Source organism: Pangasianodon hypophthalmus, chromosome 7 (genome assembly GCF_027358585.1).
Source record: "Pangasianodon hypophthalmus isolate fPanHyp1 chromosome 7, fPanHyp1.pri, whole genome shotgun sequence".
NCBI lineage: Eukaryota > Metazoa > Chordata > Actinopteri > Siluriformes > Pangasiidae > Pangasianodon > Pangasianodon hypophthalmus.
The window spans coordinates 16621523-16645044 of NC_069716.1; the positions used below are offsets into that span (position 1 = coordinate 16621523).

The 23522-nt window shown below is 37.9% G+C and overlaps 2 protein-coding genes across 3 annotated transcripts; one reads left to right on the top strand and one right to left on the bottom strand.

Annotated features, from left to right (window-relative positions):
- The first annotated feature begins 3866 nt into the window (after positions 1-3866).
- On the top strand, positions 3867-8493 carry gpr101 (G protein-coupled receptor 101). The gene has a single exon (XM_026917922.3). It carries the CDS (start codon positions 4857-4859, stop codon positions 6132-6134), a length of 1278 nt encoding a protein of 425 aa, XP_026773723.1. The 5' UTR covers positions 3867-4856; the 3' UTR covers positions 6135-8493.
- A 236-nt stretch (positions 8494-8729) lies between these two features.
- Positions 8730-23330, bottom strand: LOC113529004 (transmembrane 9 superfamily member 2). Of its 2 annotated transcripts, XM_026917920.3 has the most exons (18): positions 23011-23330; positions 22497-22564; positions 22315-22408; positions 21457-21584; positions 21165-21294; positions 20893-21020; positions 20402-20513; positions 20224-20303; positions 19965-20070; positions 19286-19327; positions 18668-18800; positions 18399-18518; positions 17574-17631; positions 17324-17483; positions 12556-12707; positions 12337-12448; positions 11723-11894; positions 8730-9455 (listed from the first exon to the last, which is right to left on the bottom strand). In XM_026917920.3, exons 1-18 carry the CDS (start codon positions 23140-23142, stop codon positions 9388-9390), a joined length of 1995 nt encoding a protein of 664 aa, XP_026773721.1. In that variant the 5' UTR covers positions 23143-23330; the 3' UTR covers positions 8730-9387. The 2 variants fall into 2 exon arrangements, with proteins under 2 accessions (XP_026773721.1, XP_026773722.1); XM_026917921.3 differs by lacking the exon at positions 19286-19327 and having other exon boundaries at positions 23011-23328.
- Positions 23331-23522: the final 192 nt, after the last annotated feature.

Genomic DNA, 23522 nt, shown 5'->3' on the forward strand with positions numbered 1-23522 from the left:
GATGGACGATGTCAGCTCGCTAATTTATCATTTTACATATTAATTAATAACACTGTACTTGCCACTTTGAGTTAGCCAATGCACCATGTTGCATGTGTCCTCCCAACATGAACAGTATAGTGTCACCAATATGGGCAGGTGAAAGGTGGGCCCACTGTCCATACTCTGGCTCTGAGGTCTCTACCTCACAGATTCTGGCTCCAAGCAAGAAGGCTACTCCAATTTTGACCAAAAACGGCTTCAATATCATACAATGGGAATAAGTGCTGCCATGTTGTCCACTACAGTCAAGCATTCATTGCATATCAAAGCATATCGGTTTTAATTGTTTACCTGTGAAACCATTTTTGTGACTATTAACTTACATGGGCATCACAACAGCACTAAAATTTGGAGTCTGTATTAGACTTGCCTTAAAAGCACACATGACTTAACTTATCAAAGATATCAATGTAGCCAAGTACATAGCTATATTCATGTTATCTAATGTAAACTGCTGTTACATGACTAAATTTGAGGATGAGTGCTTTTTAATAACAATGATTCCCATGCATTTAACACTCTCATTCAATTCTACTTTACTCTATTTTTAATCTTCACCACTCTCTATCTCAAACCATGCCATCTTGGTTTTCTGAATTATTATTTTGATATTAGAGCTAGCTAGCTAACATGTTTAGTGTGTCTGAGCACATTATCAAAATGTTGCAGTACAACCTCCTAACCAATGACAGCGTCTCTTGGCTGTATGCCACTGAGAAAAATCCTGATTGGATCATTTTCAATAAAATGCGTATAAGATAAAAACAGTAGTGTGTGATTTAATGCAGTAGATTTAGTGATTCCTGCCATTAGCACAAGTTAGGAATATACCTTGGATGGGATGCCAGTCCATCACAGAGCATACACACATTCACATACGCATTCACACATTGGGACAATTAAGCATAGCCAGTTGCCCTACTGGCATGTTTATGGGAGGTGGACAGAAACCAGAGAACCCAGAGGAAACTCAGGGACACAAGGAGAACATGCACAGAAACTCCAAAAAGACAGTAACCTGAGATTGAACTGGGGGCCCCAGACCTGTGAGGCAGCAACACCATGCTTCCCTGGAATACGCTTGCTAGAGTTAAAGTAATGAATGTGTTTACAGCATAGTGGAGTTTAGTCTTGCTGCACAGCCAAGTATGAACAATGACCCTTGGTTGTCCACTGATAAGAAAAAGATTGGGGTTTTCTCTATGAGGCCTCACCATAGTCAACCAAGAGAAAGAGAGAGAGAGAGAGAGAGAGAGAGAAAGAGAAAGAGAGAATCATGCCAGTAAAGCTCATTGAATTGAATTCAATTCAATTGAGATCAGAGATATGGTTTCTCTTTTAAAGACCTCGATTGGGTATCAGATTACATTCACGGTACAGTTACAGTATTGTTTGTGTAGGCCTATAAGGGAGCCCCCTATCTGTGAATGCCCCTGCATTGTATATTTTTGGTGCAGGGGACATTGCAATTGTAATTATTAATGGAACATTAGTTTTGTTCATTGATCTTATCATACACTTCTACTGTGTAGAAGGTCAGGTGATAAAAACTCACAACAAATATGAAAGAATTTGCATGAAGAAACGAATCATTTCCTAGCTGTGCTGATTGCAAGAACTATTTCAAGTGCAGTAGTTAAATAGGAGAAACAACAAGCACCATTTATACTAGCAAAGAAGAACATCTGGTAATTGCTTGGACAGTCTACAGGTGCTATAGCATTGCCTATACGTTTCTAAATAGCTATAGATTGTTTATAGGTCAAGACTAAGGAATGAGTGAGCCTTAAGACCAAAAAAGAAAAGGATTGCACAAGAGATGACACTCCTTTTCAACATGGAGAAGATGGAAGGTAATTAAAATTCTATAAACCAGACTGACATTTACCCTACCCAGTAAAGCACCAGATGACAGCTGCCTGCCATTAAACTGGATAAGACTCTCAATGGCGAAACATTTGTAGATGGCAGAGCAAAACCAACAAACTGTTAAAATTTTCTGACAGGTGTATTATACAGACATACAGTAAGTAAACAAAAGCTAGCTACATATTTGCTTTTGCTGCAGTCAAGGTCAGCCGTTGTTGATATAGATCTCCTTTTTCGTTGAAAATTGTGAGAGCTGAATTTAGCAACCGTTTTTAAATGCAAAAACAGTGTTGGCTAAGTATCTTTCTTGTAATTGTTAGCTAATGAGTTGTTATTTTGTCCCGTGATGTTACCGTATTTTCTACACCAAAGGCCGTGACCTATTAGCTCCAGAAATTTATCCTTCAACTGAAGCTGTGATAGCTACAGGCTATAATTAGCTTTAATGATAAATGAAGTGATGATAATTAAACAATCATGGATCATGTCTTTAAGTTTAAAGGGAATTTTTCATATTTTTACATTGTTACTTACAGTATATTTTAATTTAAAATAGATCTGAATGTGAAATATTGAAAATACTTTATACAAGTTGCAACTTGAACTGTTTTTCCTTTCGGTTTATTAGATTGTTTATTAGATTACCTTTTTGGGTATTTGTGACTGTGAATAGAATTACAGGGTGACCACTAATGAAACATGCAATATAAAAAAAAAACAATACATCTCTACAGAGAAAATGGTATGAAAAATGGTAAGCAACTTATAGCAATAAATTGCAAATTACTGTAGAATATAATTACAGCAGGCAGTGGTGCAGCAGGTAACATTGCCATGTCACAGCACCAGGAGCTCTGGTTTGATCCTGGGCTCTGGTTACTGTTTGTTCCTGTGCAGTTTTGCATGTTCTGCATGGACTGGCATCTCGTTCAGTATGTATTCCCACCTAGCACCCAGCTCCGGATCCATCGCTACCAGGATACAGTGGCTACTCAAGATGAATGAATAATGATTGCTTGAATACAGTAAATATACACCTTTACAATAAGGAGAACTAATTGTATACTGTAAATATTGACCTAAGGTATACTCAAAGGATGTAATAATGGTTAGAATAATTCAAGCTAAAATGATATTTACTGTATATAAGGTGTTAGTACTGGGTTAGTTTTATTTATGCACACCAACCTAAATCATTTAATAATGTTCAGATTGTTAATGTAAGTTGTTACATTAACATTAACATAAATGGTAAGCAAATTATAGCACTAAATTGCAGATTACTGTAGAATATAATTACAGCAGGCAGTGGTACAGCAGGTAACATTGCCATCTCACAGCACCAGGATCTCTGGTTTGATCCTGGGCTCTGGTTACTGTCTGGCCCTGTGCAGTTTTGCATGTTCTGCATGTTCTCCCCATGTCTGCATGGGTTTCTCCCTCCATCTCACAAAAACATGCCAGTGGGTGGATTGGCTACTCTAGATTGCCCCTAGGTGTGAACATGTGTGTATGGTGCCTAGCGATGGACTGGCATCCCATTCAGTGTGTATTCCCACCTAGCACCCAGTGTACCAGGATAAAGCAGTGACTCAAGATGAATGAGTAATTATTGCATGAATACAGTAAATATACACCTTTACAATAAGAAGAACTAATTGTATACTGTAAATATAGACCTAAGGTATACTCAAAGGATGTCCAAAATGTAATAATGGTTAGAATAATTCAAGCTAAAATGATATTTACTGTATATAAAGTGCTAGTACCGGGTTACTTTTATTTATGCACTCCAACATTTAATAATGTATAGAGTGTTAATGTAAGTTGTTACATTAACAAATTTTATATTAGACCCAAAAAAAAAAACATGTCCATGTTTTATTATTGGTTTTTACTTGTATTAATTACACATATGTTTGTTTGTTTGTTTTTTTTAAATATATATTAGTTCATGATTAGCTTGCATTTGGTAATATTTTATCTCATGACCATCATGTTTTCATCTGAGGTGTATTTATGCTCCAGAATGAACAGCAGCTCTGCAGCTGCACATACAGCAAGTGCATGTTGTATATATAGGGGACACTGACAGCCGTTGTAGCAACCGATATGTGTTATGACCGTCGAATTCCGATCTGAATGAGCGAGAAAGAGAAGAGGAGAGGAGAGGAGAGGGAAAGCAAGGCTGTCAGTGATGATCAGAGACGTGCGCTGCATGCAAAAGCACAACGCGGCCATTGATTATCACTAAAATGGGAGCGCAGCGTCGCGAGCGGAGCACAGCGCCGTCAATGGGCACTCTCTCAACGCAGGACGCACGACTGAAAACACACCACAGCCCTGGACATGGCACTGAAGATACAGAAGATTCATCTCTTCTCATAAGGGTGGCAATCGCAAGGTAATAAAAACAATAATAATTCCACGGTTTTTAAACGATTTGGACAGCGACAGCTTCTTTGTGTCCAGAGAATCCGCGCCTGGGTTAACAATGGAATTTTGACAGCTGTGCTTTCCAGCTGTTTTGTCACCGTTGTGAAGAAGAAAACGGCTTACAGCCTGACCAAAGTGGCATTAGCTCAGTCAACCGTGGGTGCTGTAAGATATGCTGAAGAAATATTAAGAAGATGGAACAAGTAGCTGTCATATTGTGGCACTGTATTCATAGGTGATTTATGCTCTAATACATCTGATCTAAGACTGTAAGTCGGATCTGGTGATCCATACTGAATATTCATTGTAGAAATAGCTGCACAAATAATAGATTCTGTGACAACGAGGACTGTCACGCTGTTGAATGTAGACACTCGGTGCACTTCCATTGTATGTAATGTTCTAGGTGAAGACAGAGACAGCGAGAAGGCTTGTACGGATTGTCAGGTGATGTTGCTGGGGTGTTAGAGGCAGCCACATGCATCATCACCCACTTAATCAGCATCATCATGCCCACAATGCAGGATCTTGGCATGAATTATAACTCGAGTGCAGTGCCCTGGGACCCTGGTGCTCTCCAGCCACCCTCGCTGACAAACAGTGCTGTGAAGATGGTGGCCATATCAGCTATTGTGTGCATGTCTCTCTTTGGCAATGTGGTGGTACTGCTGGTGTTCCAAAGAAAGCCACAGCTACTGCATGTGGCCAACCGCTTCGTGCTCAACCTACTGCTTGCTGATCTGCTACAAACGGTGCTCGTCATGCCGTTTGTTATTGCTGCCACCGTACCTGAGGTCTGGCCACTGGATGCCCGTCTGTGTCAAGCCCTAGTGGTGCTCATGCACCTTTTTGCTTTCACTGGAGTAAACACTATTATCGTCGTGTCAGTGGACCGCTACCTGGCCATTATCCACCCGTTGTCATATCCTACACGCATGACGCCTCACCTGGGAACTAACCTGATCGCTCTTACCTGGCTGTTGAGCCTGCTGCAGAGCACCCCACCTCTCTACGGCTGGGGAGCTATCGATTTCGACCGTCACCATAATGCCTGCACCATGGTATGGTCCTCCAGCCACTCGTACTCAGCGCTGGTGGCCACTCTTTCCTTCTGGCTGCCTGTGGCCATCATGCTTGGCTGCTACTGGATGGTGTTTAGGGCAGCCCGGCGGCAGAATGCTTTGGTGCACCCTGTTCAGACGAACCACCCTCCAGACTCAGGCTCCAGTCCCCACAGGCAGCAGCAGCTCCAACAAGAAGGCCCTTTCTCAGCCACGAATCCTGCCAGGAACAGGCACCGACGCTTCCACTACCACTGCAAGGCAGCAAGGGTGGTTTTCGTCATCATGGCCTCCTATGTGCTCAGCATGGGTCCATACAGTGTTTTGAGCACCATTTCCATACGTTCCAGCACTGCCGTGCCACCATGGCTGGCCTCACTGGCGCTTGTCCTCTTTTTCCTGCAGTGCTGCCTGCACCCATACATCTACGGCTACATGCATCGCAGTGTGCGCAAGGAGTTCTTGGCACTGCTCTGCGGGCCACGATGTGGACAGGCCCGTCCAGGGCGAGGTTCGGCTGTGGACAGCTGTTTTACAGTGACAGATGGGCGGTCAGCACAGATGCATATCCCCAGCCATATGACCCGTATGTGTTCCCTCCAGACTTGGGAGGAAGGGACAACATCATCCTCACCTATAGACCGGAGGTCAAGGGAGAGCCACAAAGAGACGACGTCTGTGAGCCTGAGCTCTGAGAGGGAGCTTACTCTGCATAGCACCAAATGAAATGATTGTTTTCTATTTGTAATGTTCTTGAGGCAAATGAAGACATCAATTTGCATGACAGGGTCAGTAGTAATTAGTCCAGGTGACTAGGTTTGTGTGTTAAAGATGTCTGATTGTTTATCCAAGAGGTTTCATCAGTTTTACCTCGATATACCATTAGACTTTCAAAATGGCCTGGGTGACTGAAAACCCACAATGAGTGGTTATTGGCCAGTATAGTGGTTAGTAGCTATTATTTCTCAGTTTCTTAAAAGTGAAATTCAAAGGGTCAAATACACAGACAGCTCGTGTATCTCTGATATTCCTATTAGCACCTAAATCATGTGGGGTTGCACATAGCAAAAATGGTATTCTAGTGTTCTTGATGCAGGAAGTAGTGTATTTGATGGCCTGTTGATATTGAATTATTATGAAGTTATAGGTATGTTAAACATAGTATATTTTTTACTATTTTTTGATATAGTAGAGATTTACATGTATGTCATTTTGTGATGCAATATTTGTATTTCAAATTCAACCAAAACATACATATTTTGGGTCCAAAAAGTTGTAAAGACAGGGAGAAGCCCTGACGTTTAAACATTAGCGTGACATAAATCTAGCTGTGGTTCCTCAAATGCATGGGTGGAGAACATACACTTTCATGAAAAATAAATAATGAGTTTTATAACAATAACATAAGCAGGTGGTTTTTAGGACATCAAAATTGCAGGTGAGCAACAAGCAAAATTTTGACAAGGCATTTATTAACATTTTAAAAGTAAACAATGCTAGAAGATAACCTAACCCACAATTACACTTTACCTGGAAGACTGACTTCATGTGGAGGTCACTGGTGTTCCTCATGAGAGCATCCAGTGTGCAAAGCCTCTCAAAGTGCAGTACAGTGTGTGTATTGTCTTACTTCTTGACCACTGAAATGCTTTGCTGGCACTAAAGCAGTCAGCTCTGTTTTAGAGTGTTTCTCTAAGAGAGCTGTAGAGTATCTCACTGCCTCTAAGAGAGACATAATTAAATTGGTATGCCCACCAAATATTCAAAGGGGTGACAATCCCCATGGGCACTTAATGTTCTGGAGTGGACCGCAGCAGAAGGAGCAACCTCTTTCATTTCTGTATTCAGATTTTTCCCATAATACACTCATAGGGCTGCACAATATAGTCAAAATATGTTAAGATTTGATTGCCTTACACTGAAATACTGTATAATAGACTAAGTTATTATTGACATCATGACATAATACCCACACATGCTTCTGACCCTGTTTAAAATGCTTACAGCATATTTCATGATTCATCAGTGTATTTATTTGCACACTGCAGAAGCCAATATCACAGTAATGATTAACAAACAATATATTGTGCAGTCCTACTTAACACATGACAAAGTCTGGAGCAATATTCATTCATACTAAGCGATGAAACTGGGAGAACAAAACACTGATAGACTTTCACTACTGGCTAGTGAATTAAAACACTGGAAACATGTCCTCCCCTACAGAAACACTAAAAAAAACCCGGTCTATACTAGTATATTAGTTTTTTTAATTGTCTGACATGTCTGTCTCTATTTGTAAAGTTTCATAGCCTTAGGACACATCACCTGTCCTTCACAGAACAGTCAATAGTGTGTCTGCTGTTTTTGTTTTATATGCATCATCAACCAGACTGTTAAGCTTACAGTCTCAGCGAATGTGGGCAGAATAAAGACATTATGAAGGTGTGTGTTTTTAAACAGACTGCAGTTGAAATCTGGTTAAATGATGAAATAACAAGTTAGTACCTCCGAAACTTGAAACTGAATAGTTAATTTAAGCCAGTGGTTCCTCAGTCCCTGGTCTTGGGAACATCTTGCACAGTATATTTTTGTTTTTTCTTTTTCCAATGCACATGATACAACTCATGAGCTTAAAAAGGCCTTGTTGTGATGAGCTTGTGTGAGAGCAGGGAAATGCATCAAAAACAGTATCCTAAGCCTAAACCAATCCTAATGTAGACAAGTTCTAAATTAAACCATTTTCTAGCAAAGGCTTATAGGAATAACTTGAAGAATTAAAGTTCTAAACATTTTATCTATTATTATTACCTATTAATCTAGACTGGTTTGAATATTTGAAATGTGCAACATTTATGTTTTTTCAACAAGGTTATAGCCTGTCATTTTCATATGAATGTTAAGACATGACAGTCATTTGATGACTCAATTCAACCGACATTTGTTCCTCTGTAGTAAATCAAACATTTAATGAGTAAACAATTAAGATCCTTATAATGCAAGGCATTTTTTTTTTTAAATTTGTACTTATATTAAGAACTGAATCGTTTTAAACTATGTAGATAAGTACTGTAATAATTTATAGTGTGCTTTATTTTTGTTTCATGATACAAGAATCTTTAGGTATACCTCATATGATTTTCTGAATCAGCTGTGAGCGTTTCAATTAAAGTTCTTGAAACAAAGCTTTCCAGTATTTATGTTTTTTCTTATTGCTCTAATGCCAAACTCTCTGTCACTTATTAAATAACTCCTTTCTTTGTTTGATATGAAACTCAATGTTTGATATCCATAAAAATTTAACAGGTTGTTGACTGAAGATACAGTAACAGTCGTTTTAATATCCAATTATTAGTGATATCATGAGCAATCCCTTTTTATTTACAAACCTTTCCACCTTTTGGCTAAAACTATTTTATAAAACAGAAATAAAAATGACAATAGATTCCATGTTTTATCATTCAAATTATAAAACTTACAGCAGAACAGGTTTAAAAAAAAAAAAAAAAGGAATGAACATATTTGGAGATCAATATAAAACCATAATATATATAAGAAATTCGATATAAGAAATCTGAATGTCTTTTCTAGACGGATCTCAATTTGTGCTTAAGGTTCAGGTAGCAGATAACTTCCCACATAGATTTATTTGATCACAATCTGTGTTCCCTCATTCTTTTACAGTTTCTAGACTCCACAACCATCAATGACAAGTTAACCCTTTCACATGCAAATATTTGAGCCTGCTCAGTTCTGCTTTTCTCTCTAGCCAGCTTGTCCATCACATTCATACTGTTCAAACATGTTAATTGTGCAAACTAATCAACCAAATTACATACAGTAGAAACAGAATTATGAGAGTAAAACTCTAGTTTACAAGCAAAGAAGGACATCTCTCCCCAACAGTCTGCCAATCAAAGATGAACACTGAAGAGATTTCCTCACATTGTTCAGAGAGTCCAGTGCTGAGATTCCCACCTTAGTCCACCTTCACCACACTGTAGATTTTATTTACAAACCAGAAACAGGCAAAAAAGCCAATGGTGCCTGTGGAAAGACAGACAAATGAGACAAGCTGGATATGAACAAATTCATTCGTGAATCATTTGAAGCATTTAGACAAGAAATGTGGTATTCATGAAAATCCAGTTAGTAAAATGATCATATACCACAAGAGCTCCTGAGTATTTTATCAAGATGACATTATCACATTTAAAAACAGCTTATGTATTTCAACTGAACAAATATGACTGAAAAAATATCATGTTAATGATTTGAAAAAAACAAAAATTTATAAATTAAGACCAATAAGATTAGCCCTTCAATTAAAACAAAAGAAACAGCACCTTATAAAAGGAGGAAAAGATAACCTATGCACTGCACTGCTGATTATGAAGCACTTTTTCTCCATTTAGTTGGCATTTTGTTGTTTTCAGCTTTCCATGAGCTTTGCCATTTATGCGTGTCACTAAATATAAATCAGCTGTGCTGTGAACGTGTTTGGTACCTTATGGGTGATTGTCTGTATCAACATTGTGTTTTATCAACAGATTTAACATCTCTAAATCTGCTGGTATTTTAAGTTCAGCTCGACCTATGAACTTTACCAGGCTCAATGAGGCTACATTATATACACACAAAGAGGGAGAGAACGAAAATTATGAACCACAGCTATTAGAAGCCTGTACAGGTTTAATGCATCCCACATATTGGCATGTGTGGGTGTTTTCAACCAGGAACAGCTAGATCGTGCTGTTACCATGTCAACTTCTGACCACCTCTACCTAGAAAATACAAGCACTCTGGGAAGTGTGTATTGTAGGCTGTAACATGTTCCGTGTCTTTGGATTCTTGTTTTTATATCTTAAATGTGAGGTAATTGTCGTAAGTGCCTTAGCCAGGGTTTCTGAAGCATCTATTAGATGCCATGGCAACATATAAACTGGGAGCGTGATATTCATTATGAAAATAGTGGTGCCAAATCTAAGACTATAATAGGCCAAGCCATACAGAGTCCTGCAATCATATGTGATCATAAAGAGTACTCTATGTAATGGCCAATTGATTCCGTAATGACCGTAAATGCTCTAGGCCTCTATTATCTACACAAACTATCAGCGTTATGGAAGACCATTACCATTTCAAGATGGAAACCAAGAAGCTAGGATTCAGCATTAGAGTAGCTTGTGGCTGAAGCTATTCAATAACAGAGGAGAGAGCCTAAGACCGAGGACGTTTTTGTAACCCAATGCTAAACAGAAGATCATTTCAGGAAGATGGTGGGAAGCAAAATAAGGTCAGCAGTCAGTGTGCAGTTTATTTATATATTATACATACATATATGTATATATATATATATATATATATATATATATAGTTTGTTTGGCTCATAGCTGATTTCCTTAAGCCTGCTCCAACTGAGAAAAACTGGGGAAGATTTGTTTAAAGCCAAAGACTGAGCTACTATCTCATACTATAACACTAAAAAAAAAGGGGTTGAAATATTTATACATCTCTTCATTTACTCATGGCCTAAACACCTCTACTGAAACATAATATGAAGTGAAGAGTAACAATAAGAAAAAAAAAAAAAATTCAGCAATAGGCTTGTGCCCTGTGACGATTAACCAGGTAACCACGGTAACAGACACCAGTGATAGTAAAATCTCATTTACCGTTGGTTAAAATATTATATGAACTGTTACACACACACACACACACACACACACACACACACACACACACACACACAGAGGAGTATTCCCACATGTCAACAATGAACTTTTAAACATGTTTAAATCTGTATCTGCTCAAAAATTTGTTCTGTCTAAACTGACTAAATCACAGATAACAGCAGCACAGTAAGAGGTGTGAGGTAATGAAAAAAGGTTTGAGCAAGGACAAGAGCAAATATCCGTCAGAGTAAGCACACAGCAGTTATACTTATGGTGTACTGCTTCAGAGGAATGGCACCAGGATACAAATCCTGCCCGTTTTAAAATGGTTATCAATGCAGGCCACTGCGCAACTTATTGACTTTTATTCCCCATCCCAGGCTGTGTAAACAGAGCAAATGTATTACACTCTGCTCTTTCCTGATTCTTCCTGCCCCGCAGTATCACTATAAAAGCAATGTCTGCTGCCAGGCTGAATTTTTTGAGTGATGCTTCTGATTATAGAACTGCTCGGTTTTCATAACATTAAACAATGACAAGTTACATAGACAAAACACATATACAAATTACATTACACTGTTTTATCAGCGACACTTTATCATGAAAATGTCAGCTGTTCAGACTTAGCTTACCACTCACCTGTGAAGAGGAAGAATATGAGAACCATGATCATGGTGTAGCCAAAGTAAAGAATGGTACTGGCAGCTCCTTGGATTTGAAGTTTGGAAAAGAAATAATGTACAGCATAGATGAAGAGATAAACTGCAGTAAATCCACTAGTGAGGAATGATCGCCACCACCAGTGATAATCCTGTAAACAGAAAATAGAAAAACAGGTGGGCGAGAAAATACAGACACAAATCTTTTAAAAACTCTGCTGTCATTACAGGATATACAACATTTCAGTTTTGTGTGGTTTTTCCACCTACAGTGATATAGGTGTGAAAAACACATTTGAGCACTCATTTGCCTGCATGAAATCACTATGAAAACTTTGCAGATCTTTATGCTTAGATAGATCCTTAGTGTTAAATACTACAATATATTGCCCTACTTAAGTACTCGGAATACTAGATATAACTCGGGTCCTTTCTAGATGTGAAATAATATATACACACACACATCACTATGTAGATCAGTGAAGAATTTCAGATTTATTCACTATTAATCACAATTTCAGATATTACTAATAAATACATTAATAAATTCACATGAATTTAAAAACTTTATGACATCCTAGTCTATAGCCTCACCTCAGCACACAAATGAAAGTAGCAGAGCAGAACGGTGGCTTCTGAACATGTGATGAGGAGGATAATAAACACCAAGAACAGGAAGCCAAACATATAATACATCTGATGAGACCTGCAAGTACAGAATGTCAGAAAACGTCCTGTTTTTTTCTTACAGTAACAGTGGGGTGTATAAGTCTTATTATTTGAATAATTCATAAGATTGAATTATTAGGGTACCAGATGCTGTTGAGAATGAAGAAGAGCTGGATGAAAATGCAGCCAAAGGGCAGGATGCCACCCATGATGATGCCTGGAACAGGTTTGGTAAAAAAGGACTGCTCTGGGATTTGCCGTGGGATCTGGTTTGTTCGCACTGGCAATTCAATCACCTGTGGGGGAAAAAAAAAAACAAAAAAAAACACACAATTCAAATGAATACAGTGTGAAACAGACTGGGCCTGCAGCACAGACAGTACACACAGGCAGGAGCTTACAGAGATTAACGAGAAAAATTTTGCTGCTGATGTCACACTAAAGGAGTGTCAATAAACTGCCCCCAAAAAAATCTTCTAAAGACAAAATGACATCTTTTGGGGTTTTTGTTTTTTGTTTTTTTTTTGGCTCATGTCTAGGATTATAGGGCTGCCAGGATACTCTTACTGAAAGTGAAGGGAAAAACAAGGGACCACTGGAAATGACAAAGGAGCAGGAAGTTTCTACAGGCCCCAGGCATCACTGACACACAATATAGTACCATCTTGTTAGTTGATAAAAAATGATACACCAAGGAAAACTGCATACACTGGACACAATATATGCACTTCCTGGTTTCCAACTTGCATTCTCAAGTTATATACTGTATGTAATGAAGAAGGATTTAAAAAAAAAAAACGGGGAATCGATGAGAGATTACTTAAGCAATTAAAGCTATAAATAAACTAGAGGATCTGCTCAGAAATTTCATTAAAACTCAAACTACATATTCATAATGAGCCTGTCAACATTTTTTTTTTCACATTAAGTCCACTGTCTCGAAAAGAGAAACTCTAATGTTCCATTAAACCAAACAACTAGCAAAGTCTGTTGCTAATCTCAAGCATCTCAAGTAACAGGAAAAGAGTGGAAGATACACATTTTGGAACAAATTAACAATCTACCACCAAAATCATACATAGAAGCAAGGTGCTGTTTCCTCATATACCATGACAACAAGGACAAAACCCATCAAGTGCCTCTGGCAAACTCCATAAACATACCACCTTACTATCATTTTTCACTATGCATGTCTGTCCTGGTTTTGTCTGATAATCTTGCCATTTGCCAATTATTATCCTCTGCTTGTTTACTTTTATAATATGTGCATACTATGTGACATCCCAGTCTTGTCTGAGATAACAATTCATATTATGTCACCTTCACTATCTATGATATCTATCTTGGATATTAGAGCAATCAGTTACCCAAACATCTATGGACATAACACAGCCTCCCCATTCTTTCACACACTGTTTTCATACTGATCTCATTTCACCAGGTAAACACATCATGTGTTTGATTGATTGGCTGCTTGCGCTCTATGAAAGCAATAAAATAATAAAATGGAGAATAATCGAGTTTAGTACAAAAAAAAAAAAAGAATGTATGAACTTCAAGAGGACACAACCGACATATGAAATAAGGACATAACAGAATACGAATGCATTATTTGGATTGAACAGAAAATGCATCCTTAATAAATATGAATACAGATATGAACATATCTGTGGTTTGTCTGTGACAGCTAGTATGTTTTTTATGTATATAATTTAAAATGACTAAGCAAAATATGAAAAAGGGACAAAACATTTTAGGTGGTCATCAAAATATGGTTACACTGTTAAGTTTCACTAGTTGTCTAATTTCTTTCACCTGTTTCCAAGACAATAACTGAAATAAACAAGTCCAAAATACCTTATTACATGAACACGGACACACTTTAATCCTAAAAAGGAATTATTTTTACATATCAGGCATATGAATTAATTGAACAGATGCTAGACCGTATATTCAGAATCAGGAATAAGTGAGTATGTGGAAAAAGTGACAAAATTGTTATATAACTCTGACACTAACACAACACACAGTCACTTCACATTTAAACACTTCATCAAGCAAAAGATGCTAGCCAGACTCTGATCATGTCATTACATACGGTGAAAGAAAGTGATGAAAGACTATGGCACTTATTTTTTTTTGCAGTAATAAGTGAGTACATTTATACATACATTTAATGCACGTAACTACCTTCTCATACTTGAGTTCAATTAAATTGTGTCTCCAGGCTCACATAACATGGGACTGGACAAGCACACTGTCTTCACTTGCCTGGTTGGCTAACTAATGAATTTATGATTTGTCCACTCCTGATATTATTTCTTGGCAGAAGATATACAACAACCCAGTTTGAGCTGTAACAACAAAACCGGCTAATACAAAGCAAAGTATTACACAGAACCCATATCATCTTCAAGCTGTCAGACAATGACTCATATCAATCCCCATGTGCAACACATGATTATTTGCACGATGTCTGGCTCTGCAACTCAGTTTAGAGTGTCTGGTTGGCATGAGCAGGCTGTCTGAGGGCCTTGGTTTAATCACCCCACTCTGTCCAGCTGCCTCACTTCTAAACAAGCTCTTCTCCCTCTGCTCTTCCTCAGTAATCAACAAGTATCACTTTGTGACTTTGGTGAAGTTCTCTGCATGCACAAGAAAGCATCCAGTTGATTCTCACTTTCCCTGGAGTACAAAGTCTTCATGTCATGCTTTTTTTTGTGTGTGTGTGGGATATGATCACATGATAAGGCAACCTTTCCATGTCACTGTTTATAACGGCACATATGAACATATGGCTAGTGCAAAATGTCATAGATCAAACCGAGATTATTGGGACAATCACAACTTACTTTAAACATTCATATTGAGGCGATGAAATTTCTCTTGAATTAACTACAATAACCTATCTACAGTGTTTCCCATTAATTACTTAGACTGTCGCAGCCGTTTATTTGTGATCACAGGGCTTCATTACACAACGTCCATTAGGGCTTTTAGTCCAAAAGTGTGTACATTTGGAGAAATATTCATGGATGTCCACATTTTTACTTCACATTTCCTTAGACAGAATCATTTCTATACATTTTCCACAAAATCATGTGATCTGATGAGCATGTTGTGTCGTATAACGCTCTCCATCTATCTGTCTAGATACCGGGATAGATGACTATGACTCACAGACAGATGATTAGCTACAGATCCATCAGTCGTACTGCGGGTGATGTTCTGCGAATCGGGGTACTTTTATAAGAGAAAAGGATGCGTATATGAGAAATACTAAGCAGGTGTAGCGTTTAGCTTAATATAGAAAGCTTCAAATAATATATTTATGCCTAATTATGAGATCAAAATCCACATTAGAATCGCAATCGGAAGTTATTACAATCACTCCATCAATGGGCCCGGTCCAGAGGAACTCAATGAGAAATGTTTTTCTCAAAGTCCAGGAAAATTAAATGTCTAAATTCAGGGCGCAAAGTTTGCCAACAGGGATGTAGGGACAGCTGATCAATACCATGTCCTTCTCATCCAGTACATTTTTTTTATTTTCTAAAAAATAAACCAGTTCAACACAGGTAACCACTTTTCCTCATTTCTTAGATTGCTCAAATGTATGCTCTAATCGGTTTTGTGTTTTGACCACATGCGTTTGTGTGATTGGTCTGAGGCAAAAGCTCATCGCAAAGCTAATATATCTGTACCATCACCTCGGTAAGCAAGTTGCAAACCATCGTTTATTTGGTAAGCCTCAACAAAGAATAAATGAAACTATAAACTTTTTTGTTAGGGAGTAATTCTTGTGGATGCAATAGCAATATCGAACTAGAGATAACACAGCAAAAGATATAACTAATTTTATAATACAACTTTAAAAATTGCTAAACTAGCTAACTCTCATAGATTTTCATTTACTGAATTAAGTTACATTAACCAGCGAAGCTAGTTAGCTGACTTTAGATAAAGATACCTCAACTGAACTAACGTTAGTATCTAACACGGCTTGGGAGCTAAACAAAGTTAGGCTGTGTTCACACGTAACGTCTTTTTCTGATGAATACCTCTGGTCAAAGGATTATTATGTAAAACAGGTGCTGACTGCTTCAGGAAAAAATAAATAAATAAAAAATTAGGTGTGAACAGAGCATGCTGTGCGAGTTGCCTTGTCTACCTACAAAATTTGCATATTTCATTTTTGTAAAATAAGCAGCAGCATATTTTGCCATAACTTGGGTAATGTAAAATTTGGCTGAAACATTATTTAAAGGTGATACATATTTTAATGGGTCCACATATACTTTCATTAAATGTCAAGCATGTTAATTTGTAACATGAATAGACTTTTCACCATAAGAACAATAAATGTTGCCAGCTTTCCTTCACAAATGTGGTGGATAATGGTCGAAAACAACATGGAGAAAACTTAAAATAACTAAATTTCCTTTTAAAGTCTAGGGAAAACCCTGTATTTATTGTTATATAAGACTAATTTGTCAGAGAGACCTCACATATTGGAGTCAACATTTCCTGTTTCTATCAGATCATGTTACTGTTTGGTTGCTGATGGCAAAAATTTTATTCACGGCTAGTTACAATATGCTCTGTCTGTGAAATTCTACACTGAATGTCTGGTGGAACTCGTGGAACTAGGTGCTGGTCCGTTTTTAGCATTTATGCATTACTGTCAGAGCGCACTTGTCATTCCACAAGATACAATGACTTGCGTTAAACCCGTTAAAGATCCCTGACGTATTCTCTACAAGGATTCATGTATCCTTCTGCCTAAACTGAAAAAAAGCCTACATCGTAATGTGAAATCTTAATAGTATTCAACACAATTAGTACGCTACAAAAAAGAAACAATCCATGTATCAATCCTAAAAGCTGTACAAAAGTCAGAGCAATAACTCACCGGTTTTTTGAAGCCAACGTATGCACCTACGAAGGTGAGAGGAACGGAAATGCCAAACCACAGTGCCAGGATAGCTACCAGTGTGCCGAATGGGATGGCAGCAGACGAGCCCTCCACCCACAGAATCAGATTCATCAAGAAGAAATCCGCAAACACAATGCTACGAAGGACATAGTGCTATAATGTGAATCTTAAAGGCCCATCTCATCATAGACTGCTTTTATCTCAATAATACAAAAAGTCAACATACCCAGGACACAAAAGTGCTGTCAATAAAACATTTGTTTTCCATTTTTCACCACCAAAGCCTGAAGAAGAACAAAAAAGAAGAACAAACAACTATTGTTCATTTACATAATGACAATCACTGGGCACATATTTAACAGTCAGTATTTTTTTTTTTTTTTTTTGCAGTTTTATAAAAGAAAGCATTATGATTAAGTGGATTATTAAGCAAATAATCCTCTATATAAATCCACACAGACACACTCCAGGCCAAAATTATGCAAGCAAATTTTAAAAATGATTTATAATTAAAACAATTTGCCAAAACTCAAGCCTTTTACAGACATCTACTAAAAAAAACAATAATAAATATCTAAATAAAATAATCTAAAGTATAATATAAGCAAATATTTTACTCTTACAACATTAGTGTTGCTTATATAAATTAACAGTAAGGCAAACAATTAAACAAAGTAGGTGAGATCCTAATAGTAGGGTCAATATTATATAATTCAATATGTGGAGGCCTGGGAAAAACCATCAGACGTCGCTGGCACCGAATTCTGGCAAACATCCAAAAAAAAAAATCAGTTTTTGATCTAAATTGTGTTTATGCCTATAACATACTTTGATACTTCAATGTATGCTTTACCTTTACCTGTGTTTGAGATACATGCAAAATATAAACATTTAATTTCAGAAAAACCTGTCGTTTTCAGAACTATTTATAGTAGACAATGTCAATATTCCACCATGTGAAGAGTTTGTTAATGTTAAATGCCCTGTAACATTTGTTCGTCATTATCATAATTCGCAATGTGCCAGTCCTTTTAATAACTAATATCCTTACTCTTATACATTCTGGCTGAGACATATCCAGCAGGCGTGCCCAGCAGGACCCAAAGCACCACTGCACAAGTCATAAGTGCTCCTCTGTTCGCTGGAGACAAAAATCCAAGGCACGCTAGAACTGAAAAGAAGAGTTGAAATAAATACTATAAACAGACCAAAAGCAAGAGTCCACAAAGACCTTGCATTAATCATAGACACAATGCATTGACCTTCCTTAAAAAGAGTATAACAGAAATTTCTCGAGTGGCTGTTTCAGGTTTTCCTTACAGAGCGTGATGAAGGTCATGATGAAAATCTGTGCGCCCTGCCCTAGAAAGACAGACAGCAGCATGCCACTCCTGGGGGGTCTGAACACATCCCCATGTACCTGCTTCCACCCTGACTCCTCCTGGGCATCCTCCTGCACCGCAGAGCACAAAGACACATCAGATTACAATGACGAAACTTTGCCGCATTTAAAACAGAAGCTAATTATAAGCAAAAAAAGGAAAGACAGGTACTTCAATCGGTATATTCTTACTGACAGCAGAACCATCTCTCAGACCCCAATAAAATAATAAAGGTTTATCAGACATCGGGTACTAAGTGCTTTCATCAGTTTTCGCTTGCCAAGCGCAAGCAAGATGAAACGTCTGAGATATGATAAAATATGGTGCAGAGAATAAATGTGATTATATGGCAGTAAATTTCAGTCAGCAGACATTTGCAGAAATCCTGCAGAAATGAGCATGCATTTATTTTTAATCTTTACCATGATTCCTGTCAGAGAGATACGACCAGTACACCATGTTTTATCACATAAAGAAACCTCCCAGAAATTACTCATTCAGCAGAAAAAAAATCACCCTGAGAAGATATGCAAACAGAGCCTGGAAATAGGCTTACATATGCAAGGCCTGACTGTAGGTGGATCTTAACCAAGTCTGCCTGCAAATGTTACAAACGAGATTTCAATGACTGGCATTCCCATGGTTGAATACACAATGCTAATATAAACAAGGCAAAGAAATTGCAATCGCTTTCTTTCACTCTGAATTCTGCTTTCAAAGCAACTAATTCTGTATCCAGATAAAAGTATATGTTTAGAGAAACCTTACTTTACTACATTACTCTTAAGATTATTCATAAAACGCAGAACACATGGTTAAACAAACAAACAATATTATAGTAAATTTTTAGGCCACATAGATTATATTTAGCTCCTGTCAGAAATTCATTTTAGTGTGACACAACAGTGATGACCTGATGATATAGTTAGCTGCTCTAAGCTCAGGGTATTACTATGAATTGCTAAAGGGACAGCCATACTGTATCTTCTGTATTCAACAATAATGATTAATGAAAAAAATATTCACCACTTTCTCATTCTCTAGTAGTCTTCACAAACTAAGAACTCGTTACTGCACTAACTGTGGCAGTTCTACAAGCAAGGGACTATCCATTTCTTATTATAAAGCCAAATAAGCTTTATTATGCATATGTGATTTTAATAGATGGTGAGAACGCAGCTGTTTAAAGATGTTATTAAAGCAGTTAATAGGAAATAAGGGGAGAAGTACTGTACCTGGTCCACCTGGTTGTACCTGGCGATGTCCTTGTGTAGTGTTCTCAGCATAATCATGGCCACCATGCCAGAGAGGAAGAGCACAATGACCAGGGAGTTCATGATGCTTCAGAGAATGCAGAGGGAAAGGTCATTAATATGCATGTGGACACCCGAGAATACTTACACTCTAAGACAGGTTTGAAAAAGAAAGAAGAAAGAGAGAGAGAGAGAGAGAGAGAGAGAGAGAGAGAGAGAGAGAGAAAGAGAGAGTCCTCACCTAAACCACTGGATGTTTGTATGAGGCATGGACACCAAAATGTAATCCCACCTTGAAGCCCATTTGATCTGATCTGTGTGCTGAAAAAAACTTAAAGAGTCAGACTCTCTGGATACACTTGTGTTTATAAAGGTTTCTATAGTACGTCAGTGAGTCTCTAGTACGTCAGTGATCTTACCTCAAACTTGACTGAATAAGAGTAGGTCACTTTCAGATTACCAGTGAACTCTTTTGGTATGTCCATTGGCGGCCCTTCACATGACTGGCTGTTTTCCTCACTGTGTTTAATGCTGAAATAAAAGCGAGTCATCAATTATGATTTGACTCATTTAGTTCCTTTATGCTATTTGATTAGCTAAGAAAGCAGAGTGAGAGAAGGGAACACCGACCATGCTCTTGAGAATCACCTGACAGCAGGGGCGTTTTGATTTTTTATAAGAATGACACTTTTTTTTGTCATTCTTCATCATTTCAATCAATTCATCACATTTTAGTCTTTCTCTTTGATTTAAAAAAAAGACAAGACAAGCACAATTTTCTGGACTCTATTATTTCCAACACAGATTTACATATATTTACAATATGTACTTTCCGTCTTGAGAAAACCGATGTTAAGAGAAGTATTTTAGTTCCGCATGATATGTTGATATTGTGGCTAAAATGGCTAACCTTTTTGGCTCCAGTCTAGCACCAACCAGTCGAGCACCTCTCCAGCTCTCATTTTCCCCACTGTGGTAAGTTATGGTGATATCCACATGGTTGAAGAGGTAGTAAGTATTTTTCTTGTTGAACTCAGACTTAAAGCAAAAAGAAACAGCACTATTACAACACAGAAATTCAGGCAACAGGAGCTAGCACAAACAGAACTCAGACTACATTTCTTATTCTTTATCATTAGCATTTAGACTCCACAGTAGATGTTTAGCGAACAGCTTACTCACATTGATGACGCAGGCATCTTTAGATCGTCCATCAAGGTTTACTAAGCAACCAATGGGAAAGCCAGGATTGCAGTACTTTTGACCGTCCTCCACATCATAGCACCACGTTACAGGCATGTTGTCAACAATCCTGCAAACAACATACAATTTTTATTAATATGGCAAAACGCATTGACTACTCAAATCAAAACAGAAAACAGCCGCCGCTAATCTTTACATCTGTAAAACTGCCTCCACATTTCTCTTAGCAACTAAATAAATGTTAATCAACCATAAATTCAGACCCACTCACCAGTGATGCTGGTAATTCAGCTCCATGCCTCTCTTAAGAAAGTCCAATTTAACTTTATCTTCCTGCTTAGATGTATCATACAATTTGGTGCACACTTTATGGCAAGGCTCATCTTTCCTGAATTTTAACTGAAAAAGAAAGTTTATGATAGCAACAGATTTAAAAATGTGTGAAAGTCGATCAATGTAAAACACTGCCCTCCAGAATTATCGGCACCCTTCATGAAAATAAGGAAAAAAACTAATAGAAAAAGAACACCACATGCAATAAGGGTCATTGTTTAAGTTAGATTTTAAAATGTTTTAAACAAAGCTTTTTAAGTACTCCAAAACAATAATTCTACCAAACAATGAGTTATAATTTTTCCCTCCTCACTGTGTGGGAGGACTTGCGCTCATGAGTCCAATTCCTGGTAAACTTCCGTATGTTTCAGACATGTGAAACTTTTTGGCAAGTTTTCAAGTTTGCTGAGATGATTTCTGACTTTTGAGAGAAAAAATGATTCTTTAAAAAAAGTTTTAATGAGCATTATTTTTGTTAGAACAAAGATAAATAGTGTCTGTGGAAAAAGTTTTATTATTGTGCGTAATTATTGTTTTTTAAACAATCATATTTGTTCATTTTTAATAATTCTGGAAAGTACTGTAAATACCAAAAAATATCCAAAAAAAAAAAAAAACAAACAGAGCAATGTCTAACAACTGACTCTCAAAGTCACATAAGAGTTCCCAAAAGTAATTACCATCTTATGCAGAGTGATCTAGTATATAGTTAGGTATGATTTCTTCACACAGAGGAGGAGTCTTAAACAGCATCATCTATCAGTGAGGTTAAAACAGATCTCTGACTGAACTCTACCTTGTAAGGTGATGTCTCAATTCTCTCCCCAAATAGCACCTGCCCAAGGTTTTCTGAGGGTCTCTTCTCCTGGTCATCTTTGCACAAATCAAACCTGCAATCACAAATCGATCCTGTATAAAGTAGATCCGGGTAAGCAGGTATCACTTGCTAGGTGTTAGTGAAGGCTTGGTCCCACTTACACGTCATACTCGTAGGGCAGGACAGATTCCACAGAATCCAACCGGTTTACAAACACCTGGATCTCATTCTGTAGAAGTGACATAGACCTGATATCAAGTTACACAGGCTTACTCACAGAAAGCTGTTCAAATGACGATTCTGTTTTAGTAGTATGACTTTTCTTTTGACCAAGATGTCAGACTAGCTATAGCTATCCAATTGCCCTAGATACAGAATGAAAAGTTCAGTTTTTCTGTTAGCTGCCACGGCTAATTAATGCATGGGAGTGGCAATTAGCATAGATCTTGTCTAACCTTGTTTCCCTTTATGTTTCTGCAGTCTAATGTAGCGTGACTTGCACAGAAAGTAAGCTAGCTAGTTCACTCAGCTAACCAGCTAGCTCTTGAGCTAAGTTACAGCAGGATGCGGCTGAGAATGCTAGCCCTGTTCACTACTGTAACTATACAGCGTTTTCTGTCCGTTCTGCAAACTGGCTGGGAGACAAACATGTAGAGAAAAAAGTGATACCGTTACCTGACAGTCACTGGTTTTCTTGTCTTCTTCGCAGAAATTAACCGGAGCTAAACCCGGAAGGTAGAATCCACAGACTGTGCTAATAGCAATCAAACTGCACACAAGTCTAAAGCATAAGTCCAGGGGCTTCATTGTACTGACAAACTCCAACTGGCTTCGTTTCGACTTCCTTCCTTAGCCACTTTCTCAGAAATAGAGCCTGAGAGTTTCTACTTCCGTCGTGAAACTACCCGATAACACAGACTACTAACCTCCGTTTCCATAAGCTACAGCTTCAACTCAACTCGTGAAATCGCCTATGGCGAATGAGGGACGTTGGTCATTTCTTCCTGCCAATCACGGCGCTATTGGGCGTGGCCGAAAAGAAGTATTTGCATTTATTAATCGATAGGGCGGGGCTTGTTGCTGACGTCTCGCACAGAGAGCTGCATCATTATTAAAGTAAACGCCCCTCACTGCGTCCTGGAGCTTGGGGCGGGGTTACACATAGGGGAGGGAACACCACGTGTAAT

Coding starts and splice junctions, on each gene's coding strand:
- gpr101 (XM_026917922.3), top strand. CDS start 4,857: ATGCCCACAATGCAGGATCTTGGCATGAATTATAACTCGAGTGCAGTG.
- LOC113529004 (XM_026917920.3), bottom strand. CDS start 23,142: ATGAAGCCCCTGGACTTATGCTTTAGACTTGTGTGCAGTTTGATTGCT. Junction 17,632..18,398: donor CTCAGCCAGAATGTATAAGA/GTAAGGATATTA, acceptor GTTCTTCTTCAG/GCTTTGGTGGTGAAAAATGG. Junction 9,456..11,722: donor CATATTCTTCCTCTTCACAG/GTGAGTGGTAAG, acceptor GTCTTTCCACAG/GCACCATTGGCTTTTTTGCC.